This window comes from Mustela lutreola, chromosome 17, assembly GCF_030435805.1.
Source record: "Mustela lutreola isolate mMusLut2 chromosome 17, mMusLut2.pri, whole genome shotgun sequence".
NCBI classification, from domain to species: domain Eukaryota; kingdom Metazoa; phylum Chordata; class Mammalia; order Carnivora; family Mustelidae; genus Mustela; species Mustela lutreola.
Genome location: NC_081306.1, coordinates 14,050,204 through 14,067,292, shown reverse-complemented (window position 1 = coordinate 14,067,292; position 17,089 = coordinate 14,050,204). Strand labels below are relative to the sequence as shown.

The 17,089-nt window shown below is 49.1% G+C and overlaps 1 protein-coding gene across 5 annotated transcripts in view; it reads left to right on the top strand.

The window, feature by feature from the left end:
* Positions 1–17,089, top strand: part of SNX29 (sorting nexin 29) — a 475,417-nt gene that overhangs the window by 47,172 nt on the left and 411,156 nt on the right. For all 5 annotated transcript variants that reach the window (XM_059154575.1, XM_059154573.1, XM_059154577.1 and 2 more), the window contains exons 5-6: positions 13,110–13,290; positions 16,154–16,224. In XM_059154575.1, coding sequence (XP_059010558.1) covers positions 13,110–13,290; positions 16,154–16,224 — 252 coding nt within the window. The remainder of the gene's footprint in view (positions 1–13,109; positions 13,291–16,153; positions 16,225–17,089) is intronic.

Genomic DNA, 17,089 nt, shown 5'->3' with positions numbered 1-17,089 from the left:
TGAATGTAGGACTCCTGTCTGTGGGCTTGTCTTCTCTTGGGGATCTGGGTTCTTTGTTACTTGCCTTTGTAGCGCTCCCAAGTCCCCAGCTTTATTTTAATAACCGTTTAAATAACTGCCCAGCTTTTTCCCTTGTTTTTGCGGGAGAGGTTGTCTGATCTGGATTCATCTTCCAAAGCTGAACGCGGCCCTTCGAGGCCAAACTCTGCATGCTTTTTCCTCTTGCTGCACTGCCGCCTGTGTGTGTGACCATGTCTGTGGCTTGTCTGGAGATCAGGTGGCAGAGTTTATCCTTCCGTGATAAACTGTAGCCTGGGGAAGGGAGCTTACAGGCAGAGTCCCTCCAGTTCTGGGAGGTTTTTAGCTGGTGCCTGCATCCATCCCCCATTCCCAAGCTGGCTTGTTTGTCTGTTTGGTGTTTTTGTTTTGTCTTTGTTTTCACCTTAGCATTTGGGTTTCATATGTTTTTTTGTTGGTTGGTTTATGTGTTTTTGACTTGGGGAGTTTTTTTCCCTAACTCAGACATCCCTGAGTTAGGGAACATTGGTAGCATGGATGTGATTACAAACAGGCCACCAGCTCAGCTTTGTCACCATTGTCGGTGGGCTTGGGAAGCGGGGTCCTTCCCCAGTTGAGATCCCGTTGAATCGATGGTGCCGACAGCTGGGGTACGCAGGACCTAGAGAGGCTTGGCATGAGGTTATGCAGTGTGTCTCCTTTGGGATCCAAGCGCCAGAAGCGAGAGTCTGCTGTGTCCTGGGGTGCTTTTTCCTCTTAGTTGGACGAGTGGCTGGATTTATCTCTGCAGGTGATTGATTTGGTGGTGGTCAGACGGGAGTCTGCGTTTCCAGAGTCTGGTCCTGCCGTCTTTGCGTGGATAATTACAGAAGGATTGGTCATTCCTTACCCAGCAGCTCTGTCCCTTCTTTCTTGCTAATGGAATTCTGATTTTGTTCAGATGTTGGGTCGCCAAGTGCTTGAGGCTTGAAGCTCGCTCCAGGGGGAGTGAGTCTAGATCAGATCAGGCCAGCCATAATAATTATCAGCCTGCGAGTAGTTGCTTTCAGAATAGACACGAGACAAACTTCTGACCAAAGGGAAGGGAGAAGTCTGCTTCTTTTTTGTTTTATGGTGCTGGGTTGTTTGCGTGTGACTGTGGTGTTTGGAGCTGTGGCAATGATCTTGTGACTGTAAAGGAGGACAGGTCTGAGGACAAAAGCCAGTACACGAAGGACAGCAGCTCAGAAAGGTAGAAAGTACCTTGATAGCGGCACTGAGCTTCTGAATTAATGACGGCTAGACCTGCCGTACCTCTGGACTGAATGTTGTTTGGGGACAGTAAATTTCCTAATGTTGGAAGCCATCTTGAGTTGGATCTCTGTTTACAATCCTTCTAAAGCAACCTAACTTAAACAACAGAGAAAAGCAAGACAACTTTAATGGAAGTCAAAGGCCTGTGCTCCAGAAATGAGGGGACAATCATGACTAGCATGTTAATCTTGGATGTTTTCTGCTCCTTTTTGATAATTTGGCTGACCACAGGCCTGGCTTCCCTGTTTGCTGTTGACTCACACCGAGCAGCTCCCGTGAGCCAGGGCTTTCTTCGTTAGACCCTCTGTTCGTAGTCCCGTTTTATTTCTGAAGTGACTATGCGTCCGGAATGACAGTGTCCCCATTTTACAGATGAAGAAAATAAGGCTCAAAGAAATGAAATACTTTTCTTAATGCTCCAGACCTAGTAATTGTGACAGAGCCAGGGTTTTGACTTTGGTCTCCATGATTGTGACTCAGAAGCTCTTCCTCTTTTAGTCATGAGGTCATGTTGTTTCCAGAGAGAGGGCTCTCTGGGAGACCATGACCCACTGCCCCCCAACCCCGCCAGTTTAAATTCATGAGTAAATGAAGCAGCAAGTATTTTTTTTTTTTTAAAGATTTTATTTATTTATTTGAGAGAAAGAATGAGAGAAAGAGAGAGCATGAGAAGAGGAAGGGTCAGAAGGAGAAGCAGACTCCCCACCAAGGAGGGAGTCCATCCGATCCTGGGATTCTAGGATCATGGCCTAAGCAGTCGCTTAACCGACTGAGCCACCCAGGCGCCCCGCAGCAAGTATTTTAGGTTATGATCACTTAGAGCAGGTCAGCAAACCATGTCCTGCCACCTATTTTTATAAAGTTTTATTGGAAGACAGCCACACACATTCATCTATGTACTGTACAGTACATATGTACAGTACATAGATGAATGTGCGTGGCGGCTTTTAGGCAGTTGTGACTGAGACCATTTTTCTCATAAAGTCTGAAGTATCTAATATTTGGCCCTTCAGAGAAGAAGTTTTCTCCTCCCTGTCTTGGAGAACAAAGGACAGGGAATCCCACTTTACCTTCGTACACCCTGCTCCCTTGTCAGTTGCCTGCCTACCTCACTTGATGATAAGCTTTGGGACTGCAGGGCACCATGTCAATTTCACTTCCTCTTGACCCTCCCGCTGCTAGCATAGTATCTGGAAATACATAGTACTTCAGTAGAAGGACATTGATATTTCATGATTTCAGTTGGCACAGTATTGTATTGTATTTCATGATTCCCGAGGTACGTTATACCAGGGTCACTGCAGAGTGCTACAAAGGAAGTGATTAAGTTTGGAGGAAAAGAGCGGAGATTGATTTTTAAATTTACTAAAAATGAATTAAAAGTGACAGAAAGCTACATAAGCTTGGCTTGGAATTGGAGGGTTTTGCAGATGCTGGATGCCCAAAGTAGTCAGTACAGAATGCTGTGTGGAAAAATGAATGATTTTTCTTCCTGCTGGAGAAAGGAGAAAGAACCACCGCAGTCAGTGCCTGTCCTCGTCTGTTGGAGACTACCGTAACATGATGCCAAGCCTTAGGAGCTTATAAACAGCAGCCATTTATCAGGTTTCGGGAGGCTGGGAAGTCCAAGGTCAAGATGCCAGTGTGGTTGAGTGAGGACCCCTTTCCTGGTCCATAACCAGTGCCTTCTCGCTGTTCCTCACATGGTGGAAGGGGATAAGGGATCCTGCTGCAGCCGCTTTCTGAAGGACACTGATCCAATTCCACAAAGACCCCACCTTCATGACTAAGCGTCCTCCGGAAGTCCCCACCTCCTCATACCATCATCTTTAGGGGTTAGGATTTTAACATAGGAATTTTGGAGGGACACGTTCAGACCGTAGCAGTGCCATTTCATGAGAAAACCTCGTAATTGGATGCTCTTGTTAATAACTAATGGACCGCCATGCGGTGATGTGTGGGCAGTCCATTACAAGGTCATAGGCTGGTTCAGAATGGACCAGAGACACACCTGCTGTTACCCAGCTCTCTGTCCTACAAAATTTAAGTCTGTTCAGCAGCCCTTGGCATCAAGGACCCTCTGACGTTGAAACACTGTTTCCCCCTCTCCTGGGGGGCCACAGCCTCCTGACATACTTGCTGGTACTTTGTCCATCAGTCTTATGTATCATTTCTACGCCCCCAAATGGAACTATCATTCATCTTCAGATTCTTTTGTTGCCTCTCGCTTCTATACACACACCTGCTGTCGGAGTTCTTCGGTAAAAATTGCTCTCCCTGTGTTGATTATTCAAAGTTCTGCCTGCAGCCCACATCACTCCCTGGGGCCCTTTCTCCGAACATGTCTCTATCCAGATGCACCGCAAGCTCCTCACAAAGACTGAATCCTCCTCTCCACCCCGGTTTTGCTCCTGTGTTCCTTGCTTTGTGAATGGCTCTGTCTTTCACCCAGTTTTCCTGGACAGCCCTTGGAGCCTCCTTGTCCTTCCCCTCTACCCCGTTTTGTCCTTCTGCCGTCTATCTCCCTCCTCCCCAACCCACTCTGCATATTATGCCTGCGGGGGGGGGGGGGGTTCTTCAATGACCAGCCTGCTCCCTGCCCCCTACTTAAAGCTCTGTCGTGGTTCTCTCTAGAGTTGGGACAGGGGACACACTCCTTGACATGGCTTTCATGGTCTGCCCTACCAACTTTGTCTGTCTCTGCTCTTCCTCTAAACCCTACTGCACACTGAGGGCTAACAGGCAGTTGGCCGGCAAGACATTGCAACCCTTCTGTCCAGTTGATAAATAAATCATGACCTGAGTCCTCTGAGTTCCCCTCCGGCCGCAGCCCCTGCCTGGGGAACTCCTGGGACCTCTTCATAAGTCAGCAACTGAAGCGTTAATGCTAGATGCTCTTGGGGAGAAGGTCTTCAGTACCTCTATTTTGTCATTGCTCAGGGACCCAGTTAGGTGGCTAAGCCCTCAGTGTGGAACAGCGTGCCTGGCTTGTAGAATCCTGAAGCTGTCCGGTCTGGAAGTGCTCTCTGTTCTTACCCTTCTGTGCCCTCCTTCCTCCTCAGCCCCCGCTCATACACTAACCACTCAAACGTCTGTTCTCGCTCTTGAAAATTGTGGCAAAGTACACATAACACAAAACGACCATTTGAACCATTTTAAGTGTACACATCAGGCGACTATCCCCACCATGCGTCTCTAGAACATTTTCATTCCCCCATGTTGAAAGTCCATCCGCATTAAACACGGACTCCCCGTTCTCCCTCCCCCAGCCCCAGGCACCTGCCGTTCTACTTTCGATCTCCATGGTTTGTCTTGTTGGTTACTTCGTACAAGTCAGCCTTCTTATATGCCACATACCTAAGGCTTAGTTCCTTTACTCTAATGTCTTCAGGGTTCAAGCATTTGTAGTGTGTCAGAGTTTCCTTCTTTTTTAAGGCCGAATAGTAGTCCATCGTGTGTACACACACCACTTTGTTGATTTCCTCATCTGTGGATGAACACCTGGCATGCCTCCGTTTATTAGTTGGCCATGAACATGGCCATGCTGCCATGGACACGGGTGTACACATAACTATTCGAAACCCTGCTTTCAGTTCTTCTGGGTAGTGCCCAGAAGTGGCATTGCTGGATCAGGTGGCAGTGGTACGTTTCACTTTCTGAAGACCCGCCAGACAGTTGTCTGTGGCGGCTGTGCCATTGTCTGTCCCCACCAGCAGTGCACAGGGTCTCCAGTTTTCCACATCCTTGCCAATACTTGTTGTTTTCATGTTATTTCTTTTTTGAGACATTCAAATGGGTGTGAAGTGGTAGCTCGTTGTGGTTTTGATCTCTTGTCTCTTGAAATTTCAGATTTCCCCCTCCTAAAGTCGTTCATAAGCTCCTCACCTGGTTTGGCTGTCCTGTGCTCCTCTTTTAGGTGTCTCCTTTCTGCCCACCCTCCCCCACCCCTCAGTAGTCCTGAGTCCTTCTCTCATCGAACTGATTTATGGCACTCCTGCTTTCTCGACTGTCTCTCTCGATGGTCAAGGCCTGCGTCCATTCTTGGTCTTCTCTGTAGCTCCGGTGCATTGCAAGGTGCCTGGCCACCAAACAGGACATTCAGAATAATGACTCCAGGACCCAGACTTGAGGACATGCTGCTCCTGGTCCTGGGAAGCCAGAATCCACCCTCTGCTGTCTGTCTGTCTTCTTATAGTCAGCTGATATACACCCAACTATAAAATTAGAGAAACTGACTTCCTTGGTTCTCAGTGGGGATTTTTTGAAAACAGTTGATTGCATTTAACTCAAACCAGAATTTATATTTTGCTTCCTTGGGTCACTTTGGGTAACAATTTCATTTCTGTAGAAAAGTATTTTTGGAGGAAGCTTCATGTGCCAGGAGAAGACCGGGCCCATCCTTTTGCTTGTGAGGGGAAGTCCGCTCCCCCACCCTGCCATCCCTGTACGGCTTTCAGTTCCCTCTTTGTGTTTTTCTGTTGTATTCATGAACTTGCAAATCAGCTAGTCCTAGTACAAGAGACCTTGGAAGGATGTCGGTGTAAGATCCAAAGAAAAGACTGAGCCCCGCGGTGGTGATCAGAATGTTGAACAGCTGGTTGGGGACTGCTGGCTTTAGGGAGAGAGCCAGAACCACAGCGCTATCCCCCTCGGGCTAGGTGTGAACCTGTGAGTTCCTAGATTATGGGGATGTCTGCAGGGCCCTGGGGAGGGTCCTCGACTGCTGGGGTGGCCGAGGGCTTGGGCCAGTGGCTACTTACGAAGGCACAGGAAACTGTCCTAGCATTTTAGGATCTCATAGAGCCAACCTGTTGCCTCTTGGCCAAGGGTGACCTCTGGCTGTTTTAAAGGTGTTTGATCCTAAGGTCTAGTAAATTAAAACTAGTAAATTTGGCCTCAAAGTTGTCAGTTTTTTTTTTCATAATTGTCTGGCTTTTTGGATTCATGGGTCTTTTGCTTTGTTCCCATCAGCCTGAAAATGACTCGTCAGCAGAGGATGGGGTACATCCCTAAAAGGAAGCCAGACACAAGCTTCTGAAGTCCTTCGTTTGGCACTAGAGAAGGTTCCTGCCTTGTAATGAAGGCGGGCTGTGGACTCTTTTAGACCGGGGTGAATGCTAGGTGTACTATGCTGAGTTGTTAGAACTCAGGTGCTCACTGGGGCCAGGCAGACGGCAGAGATGAGCGAGGCAGGCCTGCGGAAGGCCCCTGGGTTGGTGGAGACCGTGAGTCACCTGTCTCACGGGAAGCCTGGGAAGCATCCGGTGGTTCAGGAAGAAGAGAGATTTTGATGAGCAGTGAGGTGGGGGCTCACTCTTTTGCGCAGAACGGTGAGAGATTGTCTCTGTGGGACTTTTGAATAGAGACCTCAGGGAAGGAGGGAAGTAGCCTGGGGAAGGAATCCTGTTCTGTTCAGTGGGTGGAAAAGCTTAGAGTCACTTGCCTCTTTTCTCAGATTTATTCTCTGTCCTTCCCTGCAGACTGTTTCCCAGGCTCCCTTGCCCACTGTCTTCCTGCTTGGCCAGAGGGAGGTGGTGATGAGTTTTGAAGGCAGGAGGCGGAGGGAGGCTGGAGCCTTTCCTCCACCTCCAGTGGCATGTCTGGCAGTGCCGTGCTCCCTCTGTGGTCCGCGGACGTCCTGTGTGGCCCGCAGGTCAGGCCTCGGTCTTCTTGTTTTACTCTCCTCCTCGGTGCGTCTGCCACAGTCTGGCTGTTGCCTGTCAGGTCTGCGTTTAGGAGTGGAATTGCTCGATCCTATGCTAATTCTCTGTTTACCTTTTTGAGGAACCACTGAACTGTTGTCAACAGTGACCGTACCATTTCACATTGATACTTTTTTTTCTTAAATAGGGATGGAATTGCCTTTATTTCTCTGCAACTGAAATGAACTCTGCTATTAAATCCCCTTTCGGCGAGCTCTCACACGCTTGAGCAGCACCTTTTCCTTCTGTTCCTCTGGCTTCAGGGAAGGGTGGCTTTCTGACACTGGTACTCTCCGGGTGGTCTCATTGTCTCCTGTTTGGCTTTGTAGCTCTTCCTAAGTCTTTGTAACAGACGTCCCATGTTCAGTTCCTTCAGTGCACTGCCTGGTGTGGTTTCTGTTCAGGGCTGGGCCGGCGGAGTGTGCTTGGCGTGTTGGAGCAGCATCAGGGAGATCAGCGAGGCTGGAGCAGGGGGAGTGAGGTGGAGCGCTGGCCGGGGTTAGAAGGCCACCGAAGGGCAGTGAGCGGCGGTGTATCTTCCTCGGCTGCGTTTGTTTTCCTGCTCTCCACCCACCTCCACCGAGATAATTGGCACTGTTCTGTGGAGTCAGCAGGAACATTTCGTTTTTAGATTTAAGCAGACTGGACTCTTCAGAGGTCACCCAGTATCTCAGATTATTGTGCATTTATTCATTCTTTAAAAATGTACCAAGTTCTGAATCATAAACTTTAAAATGGTGGATTTTATGATAGGCCAAGTTTACCACAATTAAAAAATGAACCTGGAAGTGCCTCATTGGCAAGCATAAGGTTCTTTTTTTTTTTTTCTCCCTAACTGAAAGGGAATTTAATAGCAGAGTTAATTTTAATTGCAGAGAAATAAAGGCAAAAAAAAAAATAAAAGTATTGATGTGAAATGGTGTAACCACCATTGACAAGAGTTTGGTGGTTCCTCAAAAAGGTAAACCTATAATTCCTGTATGATCCAGCAATTCCGCTCCTAAATACTGACCTAAAAGAACTGAAATCAGGGAGTCAAACATACTTGGATATGAATGTTCTAGAAGCATTATTCATAAGAGCTAAAAGATAGAAAAACCCAAATGTCTGTTGACAGATGAGTGGATGAACAAAGTGTTGTATATACACATAGTAGGACAGTATTGAGACACAGAAACAATGAAATACTGATAAATACTAAGCCAAGGGTGACCCTTGAAAACGTTTCGGCTAAGTGGGAATAGCGAGACACAAAAGGTCCTATCTTGTACAATTCGACTTACATCAAGTACCCCTGAAAAGTGGAATGGGGGAGTTACCATTTCCTGGGTATGGAGTTTCTGTTGGGATGATGAAAAAGTTCTGGACATAGGTGGTGGTGATGGTCACACAACCTCGTGAATGTACTTACTGCTACTGAATTATGCACTGAAAAATGGTTAGAGAGGTATATTTTATTATGTCTATTTTACCACAAGTTTTAGAAAGAAAAAAAAAAGTCCAGATTACAGACTTTTTACAAGTCTTTATTATGTGGTATTTAATCCACACTTCCTGTCTTCTGGTTTCGGGAGGCAGTCCTGTGGCTGGTTGGGAGATGGCCAGGGGACAAGGTTACAGCCCCTTCTCGGGAACTCTGCTTTGCTGATCCGTTTGTGCCTTGTAGTCAGGCTCATCCAGATTTGGAAGTGATTGGGACTTGGGGGTACTTGTGCTCCCCTGTGTCTGAGGCTGGAATAGAGGACCACTTGGTGGCCTTTTGTTCCTGGAATTGCTGATAGCCTGTATGGGTGATTCTGTTAGTTTTTTACTTAAAATCCCTTCCCCGTTTCTTCTTTGGCTTAACAGAACCTTGATTTTGCTCTGGGCCGTGGATGTCCTCTAGGTAATGGATCGTGGGTGATGAAGCCAGTCTTGACATTCTCTATCTCTATTCCTCTTGGTTTTCTGGGATTACTTACCCTTGCCTGACAGAAGGGGTAACAGAGCTGGTTTTATCTTGTCCTGTTTCTTCTCCGATTGTGGCTCTGATACCCAGGGTGGTGGCAGTCGTCTGGGACAGGGGGTGAAGGACAAGAGGTTGGAGATTCTGCTAGTGACAGTGCCTTTGAGCCAGCTATCTACCTCCAGACGAAGTCCACGAGAAAAAGAAGCCTTTCTTTGTTTACAAGGAAGGAGCCTAGTTCCTTGTAGTTGGGTTTTCTGTTTTCTCATTGAGCAATGCTGTTTTGTTTTTATTTCTTCCTGAGGATGTATTTGCCACTTGTACGCCTGTAGGCACTGCCCAGTGCCAGGAGCATTGCCCCTCCTCTGAAATGATTGTCAGGTGACAGAAGAATGCACCCTATCTCACTGCATCAGGCTTCTGGTCGCAGGTGACAGCAAGTCACTTCGAAAACAAAGGGCATTTCCTAACTCAAGTAACTAAGAAAACTGGAGGGTGAACAGGATTCAGGGGCTCAGCATCCCCCGCATCTGTCTCTGTGTCTCTGCCCTGCCTTTGACCTGGTGGGTGTCCTATCCATGTGGGTGTGCTGTACAGGAAAGGCAGGAAAAGGGCCCGGTGGCTCCAGGCTTACATGTTTATCTGAGCTCCTGCTTCTAGAACAGTGGATGGCAAGCTGCCTTTTTAAGGGATCAGATAGGAAGTATTTGGACTCTGTGGGCCATGGGTGTCTGTAGCAGCTTCCCAGCGATGACTCTGTAGTGGGAAAGCAGCCGCAGGCAGTGTGTCTGCAAATGGCCGTGAGTCTTCCGATAAAACTTCATTTACAAAGACAAGTTGTGGGCCAGGTTTGGCCATTAGACTGTTGTTTGCTGACTTCAGTTTTCAAGGGAGCCCAGGTCTCCCCTTTAGTGGTTCAGGTAGAAGTTGCGGGAAGAACACTGTGGTCCGGGGCGGGGACCAGGCTGAGACCAGTGAGGCTCTCAATGTAGCCACGAAATGTATGGGAGCACCAAGAAACTCAGCAATCAAGAGACCTAACGTTTTCTTGCAATATTTTTAAAAAGTCAAAATTAATGCAGAAAAAACCCGGTGGCACTCAAAATAACAAACAGGGTCAGGGAAAGGGTAGGGTGAGTGAGGCGGGTTGCCGCACACCCCTGCTCGGCCCGGTGATGGCCCAGAGTTTGGTGGTGCTGAAGGCAAGTTCACAGGGAACCAGATGGAACACGGTTCTCCTAGGAAGGAGGGACGCAGCCCCTGGAAGAAGGGGGAAGGGTGCTGTTTGCTCGCTGTGCTGTCTCAGTGCGAAGCACTTGGCCACGGATGTTTTCTCATTTCCTCCCACTCATCACAAACATCAAAAGTAGATACTGCAATCCCCATTTCACAGATAAGGAAAATGAAGGACAAAATAAGTTGCCCAAGGGCACACGGCGCCTGAACTAGAACTCGAGTCATGATTTTTGTCCTCCAGAGTATGTTGGCATCTGTTATGCCGAGGCCTGTTAGAAACTTCGCCAGACTGTCAAATAAATAAATAAAATCTTATAAAAAAGGGGGGGGGCGCCTGGGTGGCTCAGTGGGTTAAGCCTCTGCCTTTGGCTCAGGTCATGATCCCAGGGTCCTGGGATCGAGCCCCGCATTGGGCTCTTTGCTCAGCATGGAGCCTGCTTCCTCCTCTCTCTCTGCCTGTTTCTCTGCCTACTTGTGATCTCTGTCTGTCAAATAAATAAATAAAATCTTTAAAAAAAAAATGAGGAAAAAAGAAACTTCGCCAGAAGGCCTGTGGTGTTAGTCCCCCACCCCGTGAACAGGTGCCCCTGGAGTTGGCTGGCCTCAATATCCCCTTCATGTCTCTCGTTCGTGTGGGCAGATGGCGTTCGGGCGTCCGGAGAACCAGAAGCCCTCACCCTCTTCTGGAATGAGCTCCGGTTTCATAGCAGTAAGAGATCGGTTTATTGCCCCAAATTAAATTACGGACACTGCGAGTGTTAAGTGGCAGGTGAGCTGCACTTGAAACAGACCCCATTAGTGCTGGCAGTGGAAGAGGAGCCCTGCTGGGATAATGCTTATCATCACCGCCATCGCTTTGGCAGGCTGCAGAGGGATTCTGTGGCACTCAGCAATTTGTGAAATTGAAAGGTGAAAACACACGTTAAGTGTTTCGTGTGCACTCAAGGTCAGAGGGAGGTCATCCTGGTTCTCCAGAAAGACCCGATGCAGGTGAGAGTCACCTGCTTTGAGTCACGATGGAGATACAGGTGGTTGTTCGTGGTGTTTTGAAACAAAGCCCCCGTCCTGGTTTCTGAGAAAAGCACAGAGTGGAAAAAAGGCCGTGACACATTTGTGTGGTCTTGGCTTCTCCTGGGCCTGGGAAGGGGATTCATGTGGCATTTCGGGATTGAGACAGAAGGTCGTCTTGAGTGAGCTGCCTTATTGGCTTTCCCAGTCATTCCCGAGCTGTTGTTTGGCGCACGCGTGCAACCAGTTGCTGTTAACAGGGAAGGGAGGAGAGGAAACAGCACAGCTGCTCTCGTGCGAGATGGTCGTCAGTAAGCTGATGGCAGCCAGTCATCATGGCCTGGCCTTTGTGCTCAGGCTCTGCTTCCCATTTCTCCAGTCACCCCAGTATCTCTGGGTGGTTCTGTACTTTGGGGCTCATTTGGAGGGAGAGGAATCTGGAGCATTGCCCGGCTGCCAGGGTCATTCTCTGGATTGGTCTCTTCACCCTCACCCAGCCCGCTGCATTGGAAGCTTTGTTACGGACCGACCCTCGCTGTCTGCCTGGTGGCCCCCAGCTTTGCCCAGTCTGTGGCCCCCATTAAGAATGCAGTCCATGCCAACTGAGCTGAACTGAATTATTCGAGGAAATTTACTAACCAGGTATCTAATTTATGGAGATGTGTGTGTTTCCGTTCTTTTAGAAGGAAAGTTGAAGGGTCTGTGAGCCTGTATAGCTTCTAGATTTGAATCCCCATCTGGCAGCAAAGACTCAGCAGTGTCTCCCTTGGGATATTGAGCATTTGTGAACACGATCATCTTGAAGAGGGTAGAGCCCTCCGTTCCCGCACAGGTTGTCCCAGTTAGTGCTTTGCAGTCAGGCAGCTCCCAGGTCCCATGCTGTCCTGCTGCTTAATCGTCCGTCACTGGGTGCAGTCACCTTCCTTGGCCAGGCCTCGGCCCTGGTCTTTGATAGGGAGCTGGCCTTGGTGCTTATGAGGCCTGAGATCTGACGTCAGTTCTTGAGGGCAGGGGCGGGTATGTGGCTAGTGTTCCGCCCACAGTAGCGGGGCCTGCTGGTGGTACTGGTGTTGCTGGTGATCGTTGGCAGCCTGGAAAAGGTTTCATGAGCATATGTGAAGAAAATAGGTTACAAGATGAGGTATATACTAGAGTGAAAATGATGAAGAAGATCTCTGTGCGTGTGGATGAAAAAGGTGAGATGTGAGGAGATCCAATAAACTACCTTGTGGATAAAAAGAAACTTTTTTAGCTTTCCCTTAAAGGCTTAAATCTGTTCCTATTCTCAGGCATATGGACATCTTTTCTAAGGAACTAGAAATGAGGACAGTCATGGACAAGGAGGTTCAAAGCAGTAGTATATAGGGAAGGTTGGCAATACATCGTGTTCCCAGAGGTAGAGAAACGGTTAAAACATGTTTCATTGGGAGGCCATCAAAAGCCATGTTTTCAAACAGCTTTACTTTTTAAGAAAACTTTCAAAAGATTTTTTTTTTTTAATCGGAGATAGAACGAGAGTGAGAGAGAGGGAGTGCGAGTGGAGGGGAGGAGCAGAGGGAGAGGGAGAAACAGATTCCCCGCTGCGCAGGGAGCCCGACGCAGGGCTCGATCCTAGGACCCTGAGATCATGACTGGAGCCGAAGGCAGACGCTTAAAAGACTGAGCCACCCCGGTGCCCCCGTGTTTTCAAAGGTCTTTAAATGTTACAGGGAAACGTTCCTGATCTAGACAAGTAAAGAAACAAACCCGGATGCAAAATTACACTCTTTGCCATCTTTCTTCTCTGTGCTAAAGAAGTAACTTTTTTATGCTCCTGAAAAATGCCTCGGGACTGTCTCTCTACAACGATGAGTATCGTTGCAACGATGTGCAGGCCAAGAGCCACCATGCCCGGTCTCTCTCCGCAGAGCCCGTGTTCTGGTTCTACGTGAAGGAGGTCCTCAGCAAGCACGAACTGCCGCGCTTCTACTCCCTACGCCACATCGCGTCGGACGTGGGCCGCGGCCGGGCCTGGCTGCGCTGTGCCCTCAACGAACACTCGCTGGAGCGCTACCTGCACACGCTCCTGGCCGACCGCAGCAGACTCAGGTACTGGGGCGGGCTTCCCGGGGGAGGTGCAGCCTACAGGCTAGAATCGCAGCGTCTGAGCGCCTCTGCTTGTATCCCAGTCTCCTTGTCGGGGGCTCGTGGGTTCCCCTCTTACAGTCCCAGCATGTTCGGCTGTGCTGGGGGCACAGAGGGTTCGAGAATGAGCAAGGGAATGAGTGCTCATAAAGGGCTTAGTGTGGCACCTGCATATGGTGGGTTTTCCGTAAGTGCTTGTGATTGAGGTGTGGGCTGTGGGGGGCGCTGCCGTTCCAGGGTACAGCCTGCTCTCACTTGGTGCAATTTTAGTTTGGCCTCCTTTCAGACCCAGTTTCTTCCTTGGTAGAAATTGGGTGTTTAGAGCTCAGTTTTGTGTCTGTCTTAACTTTGTGCTGGGTTCTTTACGATTCCTTCTGTGTTTTTGAGGTTAATTCCGTCCCAAACTGACTGAAAGAAATAGGGAAACGTTGCGCTGGGGAGTAAAGTCAATTTAACAACAACAACAACAACAAACTGTTTTATGACGTTTCCTTTTTTTTTCTTGATTATAAGCATACAGCTCACCCTATCCATTAGTGTAGGTCAGTTTATGCTGCTACAACAAACAGCATAAAACCCTCCATGGCTCAAGGCAGCCACCTTTTCTTCTTCCTCCTGATGCGTGTCTATCACGGATGAGTCCCGTCTCAGGGTCCCAGGCTGACAGAGGCTCTGTCTTGACAGATGCTGTCATGATTACAAGGTAGGAAGAGGGATGTGGTTGAACTGAGCACTGGCTTTTGAAGCTTCTGCCCAGAGAGATCCTTCACTTCCACCCACATTTCACTGGCCGCGAGTCACATGGCCACAGCCCAGCTCTGCGAGGTGGGAGCGCGTGGCTGTTGCCTAGCCGTGGGGGAAGGGCACTGATTACGCATCAGCCGTGGTACTGTCAGCCACGTTCCTTTCCGAAACATGTGACAGTGCTGTCATTTTCCTGTATTCGTGATGTTAGCAGTGACTCTGTCTCTGTCAGTGGCTATTACTTACTGCCTGAGAGTAGCGGACTAGACATGTTGCTTTGTGTCACCTGACAGTGCAAAGGGACAGTGATCAGTCCTGTGCTGGTTCCTTGAGTAGATTCCACATTAGCAGTGCCCAGATCGTCAACAGTGAGGATTTAATTTCAGTGAATTAATTTAATTTAATCCAATAAGCTGGTATTTCATTCATGCCTTGATGCAGGCCCATGATTTTACATGCTGCTCTGCATTCCCTGGTTTGTCTCCTCTTCTGTTTTTTGTGCTGCTGGTGGTCACCTGTCTGAAGTTCTCCCATTGATGATACCTGTGGTGCCCTCCAGCTGTGTGCTCGGACTCTGGGTCTGACGTGGAAGGCATGGGGGCCGGGACTGCTGTGCTCACTGCACCCTGTGCTACTTGGGTCTGAGCCCCGAGGCTGGGGATATCTGGGTGCACCCCCTGGGTCTTAGGCAGTTTTAGTTGACGAGAACATTCTTCTGATTCTTACAATGAATTTTTTTTCTTTCCTTGTTTCTTTTCAAGATTTTATTTATTTGACAGAGAGAGAGCAAGCGAGGGAGGCGGAGACAGTGAGCACAAGCGGGGAGAGGGCATAGGGAGAGGGAGAAGCAGACTCTCCGCTGAGCAAGGAGCCCAATATGGGCCTCGATCTTGGGACCCCGGGATCATGACCCGAGCCGAAGGCAGACACTTAACTGACTGAGTCATCCAGGCGCCCCTACCATGAATTCTCATGAAGCTCTTTCCAGTAGATCATTTGCAAGGAGTTCAGGGATGTACAGCTCAACACCAAGGTTGTCTAGAACAACAAGCTGTCGAAGTGAATCCAGATGTTATCACAGTAGAACTCACCCAGATCACTAGCCACTTACCTACCAAGATGTGGGAAAACCAAATTCATTCACATGCATGGAAATGGGCTCCGATTCTGAAAGCATCCCAGTCTTGGGAATTGGAGGTACAGTGGCAGTAGCAGTGCCAGCTTGAACGTGTAGTCTGCACTCGGGCTGATGCTCTGCTGGGTGAGTGCATTGGAAGTGGGGCGTTCCTGTTCTGTCAGTTGCTCTCAGTCACTTCCACAACGGATGCATCCTGTCCCCTGCTGCACTGCAGGTCCCTAACCACTGGCTGTGCTCTAGCCATGTGAGCTTTGACTGCATTGAGAGTTCTCTGACTTGGTAGGGAAGTCAGGGGTTGAAGATGCTTGCTTGCTACTGCTTAGCAGGTGTTGGATACAGAGCTGGGAAATCAGCCTGGGGCCCTTGCCTCAGAGCCCTGGCCGGACCGTCATTGTCGGCGAACTTGGACAAGCCCTGTAGTCCTTGCTGACCCCTTAACTTCTACTGCCCTTGAGATTCATGGGCCCCTTTTAGGTCTCCAGCCCTTTCCAGGGGTAACTTGGGCTTTAGGTCTGCAGCCCAAGCAAGTGTTACACACAAATGGTCCAGCTGATGGAACCATGGAGCTCTGTCATTGTTTCCGATTGTATCTTATGGTAGCCCAGGCATGGCTCCCAGGGGTCAGCTCAGATTTCCTGCCTGTGTCTTAGAGACCTTGCTAGACTGGATGCCACCTCTCTTCTCCTTTGCTGCTTCGTCAATAACTGCATTTACATTTCATGCCTGTTTCAGTTCACTCAAGCTGGGGACCAATGAGGAGGTTGTAGGATATATACTTTCAATTCTTTGTTTATTACCGGAAGCTTCCGCTGGGCAGAGACCTTGGATCTCCACTCTGGCTGACCAGGCATGGATTTTCCAGGGAGCCCCGTGAGGGAGCAGTCTGGCGGATGGATGCTGAGAACCGCTGCTCAGAACTTTCCCCCTTTCTCTTTCAATTTGCAGCGCTTTTTATGAAGACTGGTCTTTTGTGATGGATGAAGAAAGGTCTAGCATGCTTCCTACCATGGCAGCTGGTAAGCCTGGTGCAGGCCAGGAGTGACGGGTCCTTGAAGCTTGGCGAGCAGAGTCGGCTGCCTGGGAGGGAATTTTTAGCTCCAGGAGAGGCTGTGATTTTTCCCTGTCGCTCCCCGACTCAGTGAGTCACTTGTCACTGTCCTTTTTTTAGTGGCGTGGGTCACTGAGTCCACTTATCTTGAACTGGATACCCTGGCAGGGAAAGCAGAGGGTTGGGGGGTTTTGGCTGTGGCTTTGCAAGACGTGGGGAATAGGAAGCGGGAGGCCTGGCTTTGAAGCCTGGCTCTACCCTTTCCTGGTTGGTGACCTGGGGGCAGGTCCTGTGAGCTCTGTCCCCCTTATTTCCCTCCTCTGCCGAGCGGTGACCCTGTTAGCATGGGACTCGCTTGTATAGGGCTGTGAGAGAATCAGGTGCGGTGAAGAGTCGCGTCCTCGGCTTGTCAGTGTGGAAGCCCCTGGATGGGTGTTAGTCGCTGAATCGTTCGGTGGTTTATCGTTTGCCTCTCACTCAAAGGGTGAGCCCCACAGAAGTGGGTCCCTCGCTTCTTTCTTTCAAGAAAGAAAGAAAAAACCCTCCCCTGAAGGTTTACACTAAGTCCCACATAGCGAGAGTTACGTTCGTCTTGTCCACTGAGGAAGATGGAGGCTTTGATAGCGATGTCCTGGGTAGGCCATGCAGGGTTTTGCCCGAAGTGATAATAGTAATGATGCTGCGGCCCATGTTTGAGCGCTTACTAAGCCGAGTGTTTTGGTGAGTGATTGTCTTTAATACCCTGTGGAAGAGACACTCTTGTCCCCGTTTTACAGGTAAGAAAACTAAAGCTCAGGTTGTACGTGACCTGACCCACGTCTCCTAGAAAGCGG